The sequence below is a fragment of the Salvelinus namaycush genome, chromosome 14 (assembly GCF_016432855.1).
Source record: "Salvelinus namaycush isolate Seneca chromosome 14, SaNama_1.0, whole genome shotgun sequence".
Lineage (NCBI taxonomy): Eukaryota > Metazoa > Chordata > Actinopteri > Salmoniformes > Salmonidae > Salvelinus > Salvelinus namaycush.
In genome coordinates this window covers 33889230-33909309 of record NC_052320.1, presented here as the reverse complement: position 1 = coordinate 33909309, position 20080 = coordinate 33889230, and the positions used below count along the sequence as shown (strand labels likewise).

Here is a 20080-nt window from a genome sequence, read left to right as displayed (position 1 = left end):
CACACACAAGGAAAAGTTGAATCACAGACAACATTTTTATTTCATGATGAATTACATCCAAAGATGTAAGGATGCAAATTGACAACATATGACTTTTTGAACGTCTTGTCAGCAACTATCATTACAGTATGTGTGGTCAGGAATGACATAATATGTGGTAAAGAAGGAGCAGTCTGTGTCCTTTCTCTGTTCCTCCGCAGAATGAGGTCGGTGAGAAAGTACATCATTTCATTGTTTTCCCTCAGATGTGTGTTACGTTCACACGAGAATACAAGTTTCAAGTAAATGTGTCTTGGTACACATGAGAAATCGTACTCCTCAGCATAGCCAGTCCAAGACTTAAACAGGGGTAAAAGGAGAGCTAGAAGAGTATTTTAGCGATGGAAAGTTATTTAACAATGTGGTTTGGAGAATGTGTTGGGTAATTGTCGGGTTTAGAGCCTGCCGATATCACTGCAGACTGTGTAGGCCCCTCAGGGTCATGGTGTGGCATTGCCTTTGTAACAGAGGTGGTTCAATGAGCCATGCTTGCATGTTGAGTAACTTTGTCCGAAACCTAAAGATTTGCGCTAACTTCCCAAGCTTAGGCTTTAGCTCAGTGAGCCAAAACAATTTTGTGGTGCGCAGACAACCAGGGCTGCAACCGAGTCGGTCCCATCGGTGCCAGTCATTCAGTTGATGCCTATTAGCTGCTGGAGTCATTGTGGAGAGGGAGAGGAGGTCCTGAAGACTTGCGAAAGCTCCCCAAGCTAATGCCTAGGTTTCAGACCACCGGGCTAACACAGACAACCCAGATTAATTTAATTTACACTAATTCAGTACAATACGGTGGATCAAGTAATCAACAATCACAAAACAAACCATTTCTGTGCACTGCCATTGTGGCTTGTAGCATTTATTTGTTCTGAAATAGGTTGTGCTTCAGACTATTGAGGGTAGGGTAAGTCACTTAAGCTTATTTGTGTCAAACCTGTTACAGTTGTGTAGGACATTTCCATTTCGATGGCAGGCGCAAACTTTTTTTCCTTCTGTAACTTCCAGGTATAAATACAGACTGGATTCTGCAAACACACATTTCACGCATCTGTTCCCTCTCTCACACATTGCTTGTGACATTTTCAGGTGAGTGTTGAATGAAGGGGATCATGATTTTGCATTATTCATGCTCTCTGTAATCCGAGTGATTTCTCTTTATTTGAGCATGTTATTGTGATTACGCAACGTTATTTCAACAATTCTACTCATCATGGCTATCCATTGTGTTGACACACAGTGAAATTATACAAGGCCGCATGATTATGTTTAGTCTGTATTAAGATTTTTTTAAATGTAGCTATTGTGAAAGTTACCTGAATACGATGTGTTGGACAAGCAAAAATAAGATACTATTGGAGGTGATTAGCGTCAATGTTAACATTTATTTGTACCTTAGACAAAACATGCTAATAGGTTTTGGTCTACTTGCCTAACAAATTAATAATTAATGCTGAAATCAAATATAATTGTTTTATATCATCAAAGAAATATACTTTTCATAAACATTTTTATATTTATAAACATATTTTAAGAAACATTTCCTTTTCAACATTTCTTTGCTCTTACCATAACCTGTTTCACCGTTACAGTGAATATTGCTGGTAGTCTGTGTTCTTTTAAACATAATAAACTTCAAACATCACTTGTGGAATACTACCCCCTCTCTCTGACATTTGTTAGCTTTTTTTTTTCATTTTCTAGCATCTCATCCTCTTAAGAACAGGAAGACAGAAAGCGAGCAGGAGATACGGAAGGTGTAAGGTGAGAAAACTGTCTGTTTTAACGTGTGACCTTTACATTTTAGGAATGTACTTCTTTGCTTTCAGCTAGAGTTGGCAACCATTCTGTGTATCAGAAGGGAGATAATTCAGTGGACAAGTGTCTCCCAAATTGGGGTGCGTGTCCCCCAGAGGTACGTACAGTACGCAAAACTCAAGACCATGGTGTAATCTGGTTTGGTGTAATCTGTAATGGTGGATTGTTTGTAGCTGTGGTGTATAAGCTATTTTATAGTGTAGTCTAATGATCATGTACCTTACTTCTAAAAGCGTAAAAAGTATCAATACTGTATATCAGTTGGGTAACACAGATTGTAGGCATATAGCAAAAGGGTGAAAGGGGCATGATAGGTCTTAATATTAAGTAAACACAACTAAGAAAATAACTTAGTTTGTAATGACTGCTTTAGTGAGGAATCTGTTAAAAGGTGTTAACAGGTGTAAAAGTAAGTATTTAAAGCATCACTAAACATATAGGCTAAAACAATCCAATCTTTCTTCTACACATTTTTTAAACATTATGTTCAAGATTACTTTTAACTTCTCATTGAATGGATTATTCAATGACAACCCAGTCGACACAATTCTAACACTGGGCACGTTCATTCACAAAATTGAAATGACTTTGGTATGATATCTATCACGGTTAGGGTAGATTCATTTGAACTCACTATATTCAAGGAAATACTTGGTGAAAAAAATGTAATAATTGAAACTCTGAAATATCTATGCGTTACTAAAAAAATGTACAAACTCATTGTAAATGTAATTCTTTAAATGATTTGGGTTTAGACCCAAGGCCTGATATTCATAACATGATGGACTGTTGGTGGATTGAAGTCTCATGATGCAAAAAGGTCATTTGTGACGAATCTGGGGGCTTGTCCAGAATTTGTCTTTTATCATTAAAGGATACTGGGATTTTTAAAAATTTATGTCAAGAATGTGTACCGGTATCACATGTTGCTGTGTCATCAAAATGATCATACATTCAGATTTGTCTGACGGTTGTCAATATCTGTACATTGTTACCACAAAAAAAGCAAATTATGGAATATAGTAATATTTTCGGTACCACAATGTCAAAGACGATGAATCACCTTACAGGAATTACACTGTTATACTTTGGTCTTTCAATTGTGTTTCTTTTGATCTGTGAGAAAACCAGAAAGCATTTTCTCTCTATGAATAATTTTTTGTCAATATAAAAATTGAAGTATTGAGGCTTACACTACAATCCCAACATGCATTTAATCTGCAAATCACCAAAATATTCCAGGTAGATTAGGTTTTTATTCAGTTAACCTAATTTAAAGATCAGATTAGGATGAACAGATTAATACATGCACATTTTTTTTGTATTGTAGTTTATAGAATAATACATGTAGGTCAAATTCTGGCAAATGCCAATAGTGATGTACTAGTCATAGTTATAAATGGAAGCTCTGAGTCAGTGTGACATGATTGTAGGGTGTGGGATCTTCTCACTCCAGCATTTACACCCTTCACTTGTTGTAGCTGGATTTACGCTGCACACTAATGTGACATTAGTAAACGTGAGTAGTAGTTCTATCTCAATTGCTTTTTATTTGTATTTAATTGTATTTGTACTATTAGGGATCCCGATTAGCTGTTGCCAAGGCAGCAGCTACTCTTCCTGGGGTCCAAACACATAATGGCACTTACATTACACAAAAAACAAAAAATAAAACAGTACATCATATAAAAGTATTACACCACTACATATCTACAATACAAAATGTATAATACCACCATACAACAATATTACAATGTACGTGTGTGTAGAGTGAGTGCGCTACCGTGTGTGTGCCTCTGTGTGTGCCTCTGTGTGTGTGTGTGTCTCTTTACAGTCCACCTTGTTCCATAAGGTGGTTTTATTCTGTTTTTTTTAAATCAGATTTTACTGCTTGCATGAGTTACTTAATGTGGAATAGAGTTCCATGTAATCATGGCTCTGTGTAGTACTGTGCGTTTCCCAAAGTCTATTCTGGACTTGGGAACTGTGAAAAGACCCCTTGTGACATGTTGTGTGGGGTATGCGTGGGTTTCTGAGCTGTGTGCTAGTTTGAACAAACAGCTCTGTGCTTTCAACATGTCAGTACCTCTCGCAAAGACAAGTAGTGATGCAGTCAGTCTCTCCTCTACTTTGAGACAGCAGAGATTGACATGCATGTTAATGATGTTAGTTCTCCATGTACACTTAAGGGCCAACCGTGCTGCTCTGTTCTGGGTCAACTGTAATTTGCCGATGTCCCTCTTTGTGGCACTTGACCATATGACTGGGCAGTAGTCCAGGTGCGATAAAACTAGGGCCTGTAGGACTTGTTTTGTTGATAGGAATGTCAAGAAAGCAGAGCAGCACTTTATTACGGGCAGACAACCTCTCCCCATGTTAGCTACTGTTACATCAATGTGTTTTAACCATGACAGTTAACAATCCAAGGTTACACCAAGCAGTTTAGTCTCCTAAACTTGCTAAATTTTCACATTATTCATTAGAAGATTTAGTTGAGGTTCAGGGTTTTGTGAATGTTGGCCCAAATACAATGCTTATAGTCTTAAATATTTAGTTCTAGCTTTTTACTTGTCAGTGCTATCTGGGATCTTTGTGACATTCCTAACCTTAACCCCTATCCTTACCATAACCCTAACTCTAACCTTAACCCTTACCGTAACCATTTAACATGTCAACCTTAATGGGGTAGGGACGTCTTAAGGATCGCAGATAGCACAGGCCATTCTAAAACTGACTGCAGCTTTTTGTTAAGTGATTTTACTTGCTGTGATAGCTGACGTTTATAATGTTGAGCCATCAGCATACATAGACTCACAGGCTTTACTCTACCTGGGGAATGCCCAACTCTACCTGGATTATGTTGGAGAGGCTTCCATTAAAGAACACAAAACAGCAACCACAAGCTTCTTATTATCAATTTATTTCAGCCAATCATCAGTGATTTGCCCTTCCCTATAAGTATGCTGAAAGTCAATTGTTGATTTGTTTACATTTACATTTACATTTAAGTCATTTAGCAGACGCTCTTATCCAGAGCGACTTACAAGTTGGTGCATTCACCTTATGATATCCAGTGGAACAACCACTTTACAATAGTGCATCTAACTCTTTTAAGGGGGAGGGGGGGGTTAGAAGGATTACTTTATCCTATCCTAGGTATTCCTTAAAGAGGTGGTGTTTCAGTTGTTTCCGGAAGGTGGTGATTGACTCCGCTGACCTGGCGTCGTGGGGGAGTTTGTTCCACCATTGGGGTGCCAGAGCAGCGAACAGTTTTGACTGGGCTGAGCGGGAGCTGTACTTCCTCAGAGGTAGGGAGGCGAGCAGGCCAGAGGTGGATGAACGCAGTGCCCTTGTTTGGGTGTAGGGCCTGATCAGAGCCTGAAGGTACGGAGGTGCCGTTCCCCTCACAGCTCCGTAGGCAAGCACCATGGTCTTGTAGCGGATGCGAGCTTCAACTGGAAGCCAGTGGAGAGAGCGGAGGAGCGGGGTGACGTGAGAGAACTTGGGAAGGTTGAACACCAGACGGGCTGCGGCGTTCTGGATGAGTTGTAGGGGTTTAATGGCACAGGCAGGGAGCCCAGCCAACAGCGAGTTGCAGTAGTCCAGACGGGAGATGACAAGTGCCTGGATTAGGACCTGCGCCGCTTCCTGTGTGAGGCAGGGTCGTACTCTGCGAATGTTGTAGAGCATGAACCTACAGGAACGGGTCACCGCCTTGATGTTAGTTGAGAACGACAGCGTGTTGTCCAGGATCACGCCAAGGTTCTTAGCACTCTGGGAGGAGGACACAATGGAGTTGTCAACCGTGATGGCGAGATCATGGAAAGGGCAGTCCTTCCCCGGGAGGAAGAGCAGCTCCGTCTTGCCGAGGTTCAGCTTGAGGTGGTGATCCGTCATCCACACTGATATGTCTGCCAGACATGCAGAGATGCGATTCGCCACCTGGTTATCAGAAGGGGGAAAGGAGAAGATTAATTGTGTGTCGTCTGCATAGCAATGATAGGAGAGACCATGTGAGGATATGACAGAGCCAAGTGACTTGGTGTATAGCGAGAATAGGAGAGGGCCTAGAACAGAGCCCTGGGGGACACCAGTGGTGAGAGCACGTGGTGCGGAGACAGATTCTCGCCACGCCACCTGGTAGGAGCGACCTGTCAGGTAGGACGCAATCCAAGCGTGGGCCGCGCCGGAGATGCCCAACTCGGAGAGGGTGGAGAGGAGGATCTGATGGTTCACTGTATCAAAGGCAGCCGATAGGTCTAGAAGGATGAGAGCAGAGGAGAGAGAGTTAGCTTTAGCAGTGCGGAGCGCCTCCGTGACACAGAGAAGAGCAGTCTCAGTTGAATGACTAGTCTTGAAACCTGACTGATTTGGATCAAGAAGGTCATTCTGAGAGAGATAGCAGGAGAGCTGGCCAAGGACGGCACGTTCAAGAGTTTTGGAGAGAAAAGAAAGAAGGGATACTGGTCTGTAGTTGTTGACATCGGAGGGATCGAGTGTAGGTTTTTTCAGCAGGGGTGCAACTCTCGCTCTCTTGAAGGCGGAAGGGACGTAGCCAGCGGTCAAGGATGAGTTGATGAGCGAGGTGAGGTAAGGGAGAAGGTCTCCGGAAATGGCCTGGAGAAGAGAGGAGGGGATAGGGTCAAGCGGGCAGGTTGTTGGGCGGCCGGCCGTCACAAGACGCGAGATTTCATCTGGAGAGAGAGGGGAGAAAGAGGTCAAAGCACAGGGTAGGGCAGGGTGAGCAGAACCAGCGGTGTCGTTTGACTTAGCAAACGAGGATCGGATGTCGTCGACCTTCTTTTCAAAATGGTTGCCGAAGTCATCCGCAGAGAGGGAGGAGGAGGGGGGGAGGGGGAGGAGGATTCAGGAGGGAGGAGAAGGTGGCAAAGAGCTTCCTAGGGTTAGAGGCAGATGCTTGGAATTTAGAGTGGTAGAAAGTGGCTTTAGCAGCAGAGACAGAAGAGGAGAATGTAGAGAGGAGGGAGTGAAAGGATGCCAGGTCCGCAGGGAGGCGAGTTTTCCTCCATTTCCGCTCGGCTGCCCGGAGCCCTGTTCTGTGAGCTCGCAATGAGTCGTCGAGCCACGGAGCAGGAGGGGAGGACCGAGCCGGCCTGGAGGATAGGGGACATAGAGAGTTAAAGGATGCAGAAAGGGAGGAGAGGAGGGTTGAGGAGGCAGAATCAGGAGATAGGTTGGAGAAGGTTTGAGCAGAGGGAAGAGATGATAGGATGGAAGAGGAGAGAGTAGCGGGGGAGAGAGAGCGAAGGTTGGGACGGCGCGATACCATCCGAGTAGGGGCAGAGTGGGAAGTGTTGGATGAGAGCGAGAGGGAAAAGGATACAAGGTAGTGGTCGGAGACTTGGAGGGGAGTTGCAATGAGATTAGTGGAAGAACAGCATCTAGTAAAGATGAGGTCAAGCGTATTGCCTGCCTTGTGAGTAGGGGGGGAAGGTGAGAGGGTGAGGTCAAAAGAGGAGAGGAGTGGAAAGAAGGAGGCAGAGAGGAATGAGTCAAAGGTAGACGTGGGGAGGTTAAAGTCACCCAGTACTGTGAGAGGTGAGCCATCCTCAGGAAAGGAACTTATCAAGGCGTCAAGCTCATTGATGAACTCTCCAAGGGAACCTGGGGGGCGATAAATGATAAGGATGTTAAGCTTGAAAGGGCTGGTAACTGTGACAGCATGGAATTCAAAGGAGGCGATAGACAGATGGGTCAGGGGAGAAAGAGAGAATGTCCACTTGGGAGAGATGAGGATCCCAGTGCCACCACCCCGCTGACCAGAGGCTCTCGGGGTGTGCGAGAACACTTGGGCAGACGAGGAGAGAGCAGTAGGAGTAGCAGTGTTATCTGTGGTAATCCATGTTTCCGTCAGTGCCAAGAAGTCGATGGACTGGAGGGAAGCATAGGCTGAGATGAACTCTGCCTTGTTGGCCGCAGATCGGCAGTTCCAGAGGCTGCCGGAGACCTGGAACTCCACGTGGGTCGTGCGCGCTGGGACCACCAGGTTAGAGTGGCGGCGGCCACGCGGTGTGAAGCGTTTGTATGGTCTGTGCAGAGAGGAGAGAAGAGGGATAGACAGACACATAGTTGACAGGCTACAGAAGAGGCTACGCTAATGCAAAGGAGATTGGAATGACAAGTGGACTACACGTCTCAAATGTTCAGAAAGTTAAGCTTACGTTGCAAAAAATCTTATAGACTAAAATGATAGTGCTGCTGGCTGGTGGAGTAGGCTAGCTAGCAGTGGCTGCGTTGTTGACTTAGTTTGAAAGTGTAGCTGGCTAGGTAGCCTCGGTAACTGGCTAGGTAACCTTGACAATTACTCTAACTACACAATTATCTTGGATACAAAGACAGCAAAGACAACTATGTAGCCAGCTAACACTACGCTAATCAAGTCGTTCCGTTGTAATGTAATAGTTTCTACAGTGCTGCAATTCGGTATTACTCTGTAATAGCGTTGTATCTGGTCAAACACAATTTTTTCCAAAAGTTTACTAAGGATTTGTAGCAGGCTGTTTGAGCCAGTAAAGGGTGCTTAGCTATTCTTGGGTAGCGGAATGACTTTTGCTTCCCTCCAGGCCTGAGGGCACACGCTTTCCTGTAGGCCTAGATTGAACAGATGGCAAATAGGAGGGTCAATATAGTCCGCTATCATCCTCAGTAATTTTCCATCCAAGTTGTCAGACCCAACATTTCTGCAACTACCGCCCCCTTACAAGCAACGTTTGAAATATGTTCTACCTTCTTGTGGCTTTGAGTCAGTGACTTATCACAGAATGAAATGTTACATTTGAGAAGTTAGACAATTATTTATTCACCTCTTCCACACTCACTTTACGGAATTCAAAATTACAATGCTTGTATTTCATAATTTGGTAATTTATTAATGGATGTGTAGGTTCAGGGTTTGTTGTTGGCATGTCATGCCTAAATTGGCTAATCTTGCCAATAAAAAAACTATGAAAGTAGTTGGCAATATCAGTGGGTTTTGTGATGAATGAGCCATCTGACTCAATGAATGATGGAGCTGAGTTCACCTTTTTGCCCAAAATTTTGCAAACTCTGGAAATACAGAAGCTGGACATAAATGTTCAAGAAACATCCTAACTTTGTAATATAAACTGCAATATCTTTTTTTAAATTGTCTGTAGGACTGGTATTATATGACCATCAAATTGAAAGTTAGTCTTCATGCTTATTTTACCATTTAGATTCATTCAATCATTTTGGACATAAATGTTAATGTAGCTGTCTCTAAGTCACCACTACAGTATAGTATTTACTCTAATCTATTTTTATAAATGTTTTTCTTCTCATTCAAAAAGAAAAGTTGAATTAGAAGAAAGCATATTATAAATTGAACATAATATAATATTGGGGGAAAAAATCATATTCTGTTTAATACTGTCCTTTGTGGATCAAAGATCAAAAAGAATGATTACTCTGCTTATAAATTCCTTCCTCCCCTACTGTAGTGTTATAGGTCAAAGAAAGCGAATCTACAAATCAATATCACCCACAGGTTCCTTCCAAAGCGCCAAGATCAGACAGATATTTTAGATATGGAAGCATAGTGAGTAATAAGAAAACTCAATGAGAAAAAAGTTTCAATATGATACAGAATTAATAACTTTCCATATGTAGTTGATTGTAAATATAGCATTTTGATAATCAAACCCAGTCCTAGACTGTAGTAAAAGCTGAACGTAATTGTCCTCAGTTGAGAGAAGTGTTGAAAGAAGTGTTAATATATCACAATCTTCTACTTGTAATGTCATTGTAGCACATCCATTCATCAAATCACACCCTACAAACCTGTGTGACATAAACATGTATCTCAATTCCAAATCCAAAAGATGTGCTTATTCATTTAATGCCTGTTTTTATGTGACTTGATTCAATTGTCACTTTGCATTACAACAAATACTTTGCTTTGATCTGAGCTTTCTGTAAAGCAGAAATGTTTGGTTTTGCTAGTGAAGTGGAGATAAAAGTGAGAAGCCACAAAGAGCTTCAGTACTTTCTCTTTCTACTGAATTCCTGTTTCCTCTTCCTGGGTGAGAGCGTGCATTTGCAAATGTACACAGTGGTCACCCATAGACTTTTAAACATTTGAGGTATAGAGTTCTATGAGGTTGCCTTTAGAAGCTCTTGGGTAGCACTTTATTTTACAGTAATAAATGACCAGATATTTACATATTTACCTAAAAATGACATGATATAATTACATGTTTGTTTCTTTGGGAGTTTTAACAGATTTTGGTACCAAGTAGTCCTTTCAAGTATACTAAGCACAATAACGTAGCCATTGATACCACATTATTTCCTTCTAAATACAAGGTGAATGCCACTGAAACAGTACCAGCACCAGGGGTACGAGGGGAGAAAAGAATTGGAGCACCCTCTCCCCTTCCCTCTTTCCTGTGCTATATTTTTGAGATACCTGCTGCTATCAGTTCATCTCTGTACCCTCCACTGTCTGTGTAGTCAAAGGTTGCACCTGTGCACAACCACAAAATCTCTCAGCCCAGACTGTGTTTGAACTCCTCTCCCTTTCATTATGTCTGATAAAGGAACAAAGATACCATGCCTCCAAACCTGTAGCTGTCTAACATTTACCAAAGAGCAAATTTGTATTTCCCCCCCCCCCCCCCCCCCCCTCTCTTTTATTATATTATATTGTAGCAATATGTTGTTTTAATGTCATACATTGAACAATATGCTGGACTGAATACAACATATCCTTACAAATAGGAACATACCTACATAATTGGTGCCCTGTGTGGAGATTATCTATTGCGATGTGTGTATATTTACGATTGTTTATGTTGTCTACACATTTGCAGCGTGAGAGTCAACCTTTATCCACCACCACCCCTGCATTCCTAGGGGTAACATGCACTTAGCACTAACCATCCATTTCTGCTCTTCTGCACCAGGCCCAGGGATGCCACAGACTGAGAGTGAGAGGTTGAAGAGTGAGCGACTGAACAGTGGGCGACATCAGCAGCAGCGAGAGCGGCGGGGTGAACAGGGAGAGGAGCCAGACACACGTACCCAGCCCAAAGATTCTGCCTCACCTCAGCTCTGTGCTCGTACCTCTGTTACACAGGTACTGGTTGAACTGTTACTGTGGTTTCAAAATTTGAGCCAGATTTACAAAGAAAAATAATAATACATAACGAATACTAAAATAAACATGAATTGAAAGTTAAGAGCTCAAGCTAAAGTGTACATCAATTGGTTTCATACCGTTTGCTTTTTCATTTGTTTTTTGGTCTACAATTTTTTTGTATAATAATACTAATTTAAGACTATTAAAGCTAGAATCCATAAAAATAACAAAGCCACACCCAGCCTCTGATTCGATAAAAAGCTGAGGGATGGGCCTAAAGAAATGGAACCACTCTCAAATTCATATACGCTATGGATGCAAGGACTGGCCATCCATGATATCAAAATGACAGTTTTAACCATGTTTTGAGGCTATACAGTGGTTGTTTACATTTACTTTGTTTACAAACATTGAAGGAAAACAAACTTTTATTTTGTGTTCTGATGGGGTGCGACAGTTGAACTAAGCTTATCAGGCCTTTATAAGTTATTGTCTTCAAGAATCAATGGGTAATTGTTAAGTCCAAACATTAATGTTGCAACTAAGGATTCTAGCTTGGAGGAAATATTTATATTTTCATTACATGGAATATTTGTTGTCCTTATAGCGAGAGGAATGATGTAAATACATGTCCATTATTCATAGATGGGCTTCCCATTGATGATCAGACAAGGAGGTTCACTTATGGCCTCGTCTCAGCTCCAAAGCATATTGTTACAGCAGGTATGATATTCCTTCTTATACCTCCTATTATAACGCGTTCCGATGCCCTATTCTGACCTGAGATACATGTAACCCATACATTATTGTTTCAGTTTCACTGACATTAGCACAAGAAAGTTGCTTGTATTTGCCCGGAGAACTCCCTGCTGGTGAAAGGGGGTACTGTAAGTGTCTTGTTGCGTGTCCTCCCCAGTGTTCCAGTGAGGAGGAGGGGAGACCGGTCCTGCAACGGGTGTCTCTGTGCCCCCAGTTGAGCCAGCACAGACCCTCTGTTCTACGCCAGGGTGTTCAGGCTGCCCACGTACGACCGCAGGGTACGCTTTGCTCTGACTGACTCTCTGCAGCCCCCTTGCGTACACATGTTTTTTATTTATTTTTTATTTCACCTTTATTTAACCAGGTAGGCCAGTTGAGAACAAGTTCTCATTTACAACTGCGACCTGGCCAAGATAAAGCATAGCAGTGCGACAAAAACAACAACACAGAGTTACACATGGGATAAACAAAAGTACAGTCAATAACACAATAGAAAAATCTATATAGTGTGTGCAAATGTAGTATGTCTTAGGAGAAGATATAAAGCCAGCTTGTAGTCCTAAAAAATGGAAATGAGTTTCCTCTGGTTCGTTCAGCCATTCTTATGGGGAAAATGAATGGGAAAAGAATAGGGTTTTGGGAGAAGGTTAACACAGGCTTAGGAGATCTTATACGTTTGGTTATATGAGATAATATCAGTCAGTTGACATGACATTTATGAATTATGAAGCCTTCATGTGCTTTTTTTCATTACATACAGTAAATGCTTCAAAATGCACAAAAAGTGACGTTAGCTGATGACGATTATCTCATAGAACAAAACGTATAAGATCTCCTGAGCCTGTGTTTACCACAGACATATAAAACTCCATTCATTTCCCTTTAGGCTTTGTTCCACGGACCATGGCGGTGTTGGTGCTTACTAAAAGACGCCATTATTATTGCTCTCTATAAAACAGCTCTTTATGGAGAAAGACCTACAGTAGAAACACTGTCAATGACCCTCAAGTGTATAATGGATGTATAGAATCCATAACTAACCCCACAGTACACTTCTGTCCGCTTGGACTGACACGCTGCAGCATCCTTACATTCACAACTGGACCATTAAATCATTGTCAAAACATTTTCCTTTTTCCCTCACCCTATATAATGTGTGTGTACAGTCACACTTTTGAATGGAAACACTAGCGGCTTTAAAAGCATGGTGTCATTCCATATGTTGCATACAATTCTATACAGCCATTATACTGTACATTATTCAAAGGAGGTTCATGGAAAGTGTATCTAGGTCTTTCTCCATAAAGATCAATTTTTCTCTACCTTCTGCTTCTCCAGCACCATGCACTCTAACAGAGGCCAGTTCAGCTCAGCCCATCTCACTGTGCAAGGTGGAGGTGGACACAGGGAGCCGTGGACAGTCCTCTCCCCCACACTCTGAGCACTCTCCTGGGCCAACTCGTCACCCCTCTCCCCTGAGGACAGCCAGTCCTAAGCAGAGCTCCATCATCACCAGGCAACATGAGTGAGTTCCGCGTGTGTGTGTGCGTCTGTGTGCATGTACGTGCATCTAAGCTTGTGCGTGCGCATGTGACATGAACAGAAACTGCATAAACAATGCCAGGTTGGTTTGATTGATTGCGTTAAATCCTAAGTTTGTAATATTCCTCCCCTCATTCTGCAGGGCAGGTCACCCAGCCTTAGAGGGGTCCAGTGCTCTGTTTCTCAACGGACTCTGCTGCTGGCCTGGCTGCGATGCAGTATTTGAAGAATTTCCCAGTTTTTTGAAGTAGGTAATGAGCACCAGTATATTTCATTAGTCATTGTGATACAGTTGTTGCGCTGTTGTTTATAGTCATAACTGTGATGCTCTTTATGGTGTTTCCAGACACCTCCACTCTGACCATGGTCATGGAGACAGAAGCATTGCACAGTGGAGGGTACAACAAGACATGGTGCAATTCATGGAGACCCAGGTTTGTTCCTGTAGTTCTACATATTATAGAGTTTTACAGAAAAACTACAACTAGTGAACACAGACAACCGAGAAAGGTTGTAAAGCTCCAAGTCCAACTAAGTGAAAATGCGGCCCTTAATGAACATTCTCTCTTTTTTAGCTGACTGTGGAAAAACAGAAACTCTTCGCAATGCAACTTCATCTGCACCTATCTGGACACAAATCAACTGTCTTGGTAACTTCTCAAGGCTTCCCTCTTTTGGCTAATTCCCTCAAGTGACTATAGTAACCGGCCATTGTCCATTATCCTGCACTTTTTAAGACAATTTCTATGTACCCCAACTTGTCCTTGTTGAATGTCTGTGTTGTTGGGTCATGGTCTCTCTCCCTGTCAGAAGGCAGGTTCAGACTGGCCCTACAGGCACAGCCTGTCACTAGGCCTGCCCCAGAACCCAGCCCTGGCCCGGGTGCCAGATAGAGTGTCACGCTGCACCACTAAAGAGCCAGAGGAGCTGGTGCAGCACGAGTATTGGCCCTCTGCTGCTCCCCACCACCTACGGCCAGGTAACACTGCCCCCCCCCCCCCGCTCTTCTTAAGCCCGAGGGAGTTCCACTCCATTTTGTTTCTGAATGCCACTCTGAGTGCATTCCTACAAGTGTTTTGCTTGTCTGTTTTGGTAATGTTGCCTTTCGCGTTGCTGTGAAATCTGATCCAAACTCAAGACCTGGTATGTTTGCTTTCGTTGGCCTTCCCACAGATCTTATCCCGAGTGTTGAGTGTTACAAATACAACAACATTAGGCCACTGTACACCTACGCCTGCATGATAAGATGGGTGAGTTGTCTGATTTAGACAGTAGTGTCTCTCTGAACACTTGTGTAAAAGGAGCACTTGAGAAAAGTGAAAGGTAGACTGCCGAGAGTCTGGCTGAGTGGCTGAGGAACACACAGTTTGCTCAGTAGTTCATGCGTCCTTGTTGGACTGCAAGACAGCGACAAGTGTGACATTAATATAAAATCTGTTGTATTGGACTACATGTGTAGCAATACTTCAATCTATGTCTAGACCTCATGTGAGTTGTTTCAATTGCACAAGCATATTGTGACTGTCCACCATGTCTGTCTGCAGTCTATACTGGAGTCTCCAGACAAGCAGCGCTCTCTGAATGACATCTACAACTGGTTCACCACCATGTTCTTCTACTTCCGACACAACACGGCCACGTGGAAGGTTAGGCTCATTATTGGATCATTATGCTCGCTTTCATATGAGTCCTATATTTGAGTCTTGAGCAATATTAGCTCCTGAACTCCTTACACAAGCTGTATTCATTTGCCGCCACAGAACGCTGTCCGTCATAATCTTAGCCTCCACAAGTGTTTTGTGCGAGTGGAGGGAGGCAAGGGGGCCGTCTGGACAGTGGATGAAATGGAATATCAAAGGAGAAAGGGACAAAAATACCACAGGTAGACAGACCTATGCTCTGGATGTGCTCTCTTGATTCATTCTTAGTATTGCAGCTTCATTCTAACTCAACAAGTGAGGGTGCTATTGTTAACCCTGTTAATAATATAAAACACAGCTTAACCCACCCGCTAACAAAGGCATGTTTTTAAAAATTATATTGTAATAATATGAACTATCTTTTCAGGGATCATCATGTGAAATGGCTGGCACCCTACTCCTTATTTCGTCCAGAGGAACCTTGAACATAGCCACCCCTTCAGTGAATGAAAAACTACTGGGAAAGGAAGTCACTAGGACCTATAACTGAATCAGGTATTTTTTAACAGGGCTGGAGAAAAAGCCCTCCAGGAGGGTTGACCAGTCCTGGTCTACAGTATCTACAGAACCTATCATCACCTTCTTTGTTCAGCAGCAGATGGTGCTCCAACATAGCACAGCCCAGGACTCTTTTGCCTCTAGACTCTCTTATCATGAAGATGTGTGCACGGCTGACGGCTGGAATGGCTATATGTTTTGCAGCATTTGAAAGAAAAATATATACTTAGCAATCATTTGTCAATCAAAACATAGTGAAAAGGTAAACAATTGTTTTGTTGTATTGGCTACATACAGTATACTCTATCCCACTGGGCTAATCATTGTAAACTGTTGTTTTGAGGGTGGAATTTCAACCATAGGATTATGTCAACATTTTAATACATTTTCAACATAGACAAACCTCGTATGAAATATAATGAATTTGTACCTTTGAAATAATGTCAGATCATCACTCAATAAGTCAGACAACAAACTTCTGGCTGATTTATTGAGTGGGTGAATAAAGGTTGAAATCTCATTGTTCAACGTTTTTACCAAATATTACCCAAATGTCCTCGTTGAAATGAAATGGTGTGCCCAGTGGGGTGTTACAGCAAGCAAGTACAATTTTACATTGTGTACAACAACAAAAAATGCTCTGCAATTAAATGTATCTTTGATTATATCTTGTGGATGTGATCTGTCTAATCAATCTATCCTTTAAAGGAAGGGGGGTACTCTGATATCTCATCAAAACAATGGATCTAACATTCCATTGACATCAAGCTAAATATTGTCTATACAGTAGCATTTGGTTTCTAAACATCTCTATTGTGTTTTTCTTGTTCCACTGCTATTAATCCGTTTTGCCGCAGACCCAGCAGTTGTCCTTCTGTGTGAACCAGGCTTTCCCTAGAAAGGGTTATCCAGTTATTTATATCCAGAGTTACTTTTCTAAAGGACAACATGTCTTTATCTGGTGTGAATGGGTAAGCATGAGACTGTTTGATATGAGCAAACCTCAGTCTGGACCAGATCCATGGAAGTTAATGCTAAGTTAATGTATGTGCTTTCCAAATTCAAAAGTATACTAAAACCATTTAACTGTAATTCCATATGAGGGGGGGGGTGTTTTTGCACATTCCTTTTCTCTCTACCAGAGAGAGAAAATGCACCCCCCCAATATGCAAATTACCCCCATATTTGTTTTAAGTCTGTAAAGTGTCTGCCTCGTCTCTCTCACTGACAATCTCACATCCACAAACCTGCTAGCTCTCAGAAAAGGTCCTCAGGCAAGGTATTTTTGACAGGACAAGACAGAGAGAGTACAGTAAATATGACACATTTCTACTTTTCAGACCTTGATTACACATTTCAGGGCATAGTCATAAATAATAACTAGCAATTGCCTGTTCAAGGCAAACACTAACATATAAAAGTGTTCACCTGTAAATCAAGAACAAACTGATTTCATATCATGATTCACATTTTTACTCATAACAGATACATAGATACATCAGATTCACATTCTGACCTGTACTTATAGCAACGTAACGTCCAAAAGGACCATAATAAAATACAGATTTTGCAAGCAAGCACTTAATCGGCGGGTATGTTTGTGTATAAATGGATAAGTGTACCCTTTGGATAAAACAATTTGGTTCTGTTATCATTCTGTCACAGCTCAGAAATACTGTATGACCTGGTGGCTGCAGTCTTGACAGAGTTGTAGTCCTTTTCCAACTCTCAGTGTTTTTCTGTTGGGAATTATGGTTTCAAAGGTCCCAGACGAGTATCACAGCCCTCCAAGCCCAGCCTACGGGGGACACACTTGAACCCAATCTATAAATTTTTTTATCCTGTTTTATATATATATAACGGGATTCATGTCTGATTTGAATTTTATAATGATTGCAAGATATAAATTCAAAGGATTTATTTCAGAGAAATGGCATTGTCTGTGTCTTCCCATAAGTGATTCCTCTGTGATGGTGCCACTCAATCTTTGAGAGAGAAGATGGTGTATCTAAACAGAGAACATGAACAGAAAGCTGGTTTCCATTTCACTGGATGGGGTTGTCCCACCGGAGGCCATGACAAGCTTCTGATGCCGTCTGACAGCCCAGAACTTTCCACCACTTTGATGCCATGACATTTGAATGGAGCAGCCTGGGGGGAGACAGATGATAACTTGCATGAGTTTACCCATTTCTCTGTCTCCTGCTGGCGGGCTGTATAAAGTATAATTGCTCAGAGCATGATTAAAGTCCTTCAGCAAGGTGTAAACACATTAAACACACCCCTTGAACTCCCTTAGCAATCAAAAGAGAGACGCAACACCCTTGTGACTTTGAAACATATCTCATAGCCTCAGATAAAATAATAAAAGAAAAATGAATTGTGATGTGCTTGACAACAGTTGACACAGAGGGACAGTTTATACTACATTTAAGGTTAATCCCTTGGGTGGATTTACATGCCCACCGGTTCTTGGCTATTGCAATGGAATTGTCCCATTTTGGCACTAAACATGCTTTTGTTAACAACAATACTATTGTCTGTGATTTCACACAGCAGAGCTACACATAGCTATGCATCTACACTCATTGACTCAAATACACACGCACACACAACCACAATGACAGACAACCCCCTTCCTCACCAGCACATCGGCATATTCACCCACGCATGCACGCGCACGCACGCACGCACGCACGCACACACACACACACACACACAGATTCTAGTAGAGAGCAGAATGATGCGTAGCCCCATCTCCTTGGATATGACAGAGTTATGCAAACCAGATGAATGGCTTGATCCAACACTCCATGCCCCATTGCCTAAATGCTATCCACCCCAATATCCCCCCTCCACGCACGCACGCACGCACGCACACACACACCACCACCAACACCACCATTCCGCTAGGGTGAGAGGTTGTTAACGTTCAAAGAAACCACACTGGCATCTTTTAAACAAATCAAATATTTCCACGAACATCAGATCTGACCGTTTTATGCATAATTATTAATTGTGTAACTTTTCCACAACGTTGGTTTTTCACCCTAAGAACAACCAGGGCTATGGTTTATAATTCATGATGATTTATCATACCAAAACACTCAATCTTAACAAAACACAATAATCAGCTTAGTAAAGGAAGAGAGTTTAGCTGTTATTGCAGTTCAATTGAAGTAAAATTCTCCATCATTCTCTGTCATCCCAAAATATGAATAAAGGCAGGTGGTAGTCACACTACATTTCCTTTGGGCCAGTTGACCTAGGGATCACACAAAGTCACAGCGCCATCATCAGTCATACTGTAGCTATTGCTCTATGAAACATCAGGATGATCTCCCCTAAAATGTGTCTATATTTCTATCCCTACACTTTCAGGGATACACTGACTCAGAACAAAATTCATTAAGGAATTTAGATGGAGATGACAATGAACGAGAAAGGGAGGACGGAGACAAGTGGGCATGGCCACTGAGTTCATGCTGTGCAATTTAAGAAAGATGTTGCTGCTGTCATTGTTCATGTGGCAGCATGGGGTAATTCCAGTGTCTGGGAACTTCAGCGATTCCTGCAGCTTGGTGGCATACAACAGGCGAGTGGAGAAAGGGCAACCATGAGGGGTGGATAAGACAGGTACTCACATCACAGCAAAGCCATTCCTCACCTGCCTGTAAACTCCCAAAACAAACCAGGGGTCTCCATTGGCCATTGTGCAAAATGGTAGCTAACCTTCAACACTATGGAGCAAGATCTCAGTGAAAAATCTTCCTTAGTGAGTAACTGAAAGGCAAAGACAAATGTGGGTGGTCCCTTGATGTCAACTGTGTTAATCTACAGTGACAAAAAGGAAAGATGACTCATCATCATTGTGACCAAGGGGTGTCCTTTCTAGGTCCACCTGGGCACCGTGGGCCTACTTCATGAAATTCCATATACTCTCTACACGCTAATGATGACTCATTGACACTATACTGTTCTGGGAAGTAATGTCCACTGGGAACTAAGCTTTCCTTTTTGAGGAGGTGACTTATCCATTACAGGATTCAGTTCCAAATTGGTAGTGAACACCACATAGTATAGTACTGGCTCAACTATTTACACTTGTTTTAAAGTTTTCCAGAAAACACTCGCCTAACAAAATCTTAAGCAGGGACAACAGAGCGATGTCTTACTTGAACAGGAAGCTACCATAGGGAACTAGGCTACCTATTTAAATTGTTTGGTAGACCAATTAACATTGCAATTGTAATTGTAATTGTCCATTTGGTCAATAAAAAAGAATAAAAATGAAACTGGATTAAGTTTTCGTTTCTGATTCGTACTCATTCAATATAGTTCAGTCCCGAAATGCAAATAAAAACAGGACAGAAAGAACATCTCACATTGGTCTTGCTAGAGGAAAAAAGTGTCAGTTCCTATTCACTCTGCTCTGCCTGGCATTGAGGTAGTTAACTATGACATGGTTGGCTTGGTCAGAGGTAGCAAGAATGGGACAAGCGCCTTCAACAGTAGAGCTCAGAGGGCGTTGGAGGAAGAAGAACAAGCTCATAACACCTGCCAGCACTAATTTAACGCAAAATTCTAATATTGCCCGGATTTGTCATTC

The 20080-nt window shown here is 42.1% G+C and overlaps 1 protein-coding gene across 1 annotated transcript; it reads left to right on the top strand.

Annotated features, from left to right (window-relative positions):
* Positions 1-1735: 1735 nt before the first annotated feature.
* LOC120058955 (forkhead box protein P1-B-like) lies at positions 1736-16110 on the top strand. Its single transcript, XM_039007711.1, has 13 exons — positions 1736-1797; positions 10797-10969; positions 11618-11695; positions 11889-12009; positions 13070-13256; positions 13416-13520; positions 13620-13707; positions 13849-13923; positions 14084-14252; positions 14447-14523; positions 14818-14919; positions 15034-15155; positions 15341-16110. The coding sequence occupies exons 2-13, from the start codon at positions 10805-10807 to the stop codon at positions 15396-15398; spliced, it is 1347 nt and encodes a 448-aa protein (XP_038863639.1). The 5' UTR covers positions 1736-1797; positions 10797-10804; the 3' UTR covers positions 15399-16110.
* The last annotated feature ends 3970 nt before the right edge of the window (positions 16111-20080 follow it).

Excerpts from the sequence above, each read along its gene's own strand:
- LOC120058955 (XM_039007711.1), top strand. The coding sequence starts at position 10,805 with ATGCCACAGACTGAGAGTGAGAGGTTGAAGAGTGAGCGACTGAACAGT. Across the intron at positions 13,708-13,848 it reads TGCAATTCATGGAGACCCAG|CTGACTGTGGAAAAACAGAA; the intron begins GTTTGTTCCTGT and ends TCTCTTTTTTAG. Across the intron at positions 14,920-15,033 it reads ACAACACGGCCACGTGGAAG|AACGCTGTCCGTCATAATCT; the intron begins GTTAGGCTCATT and ends TTGCCGCCACAG.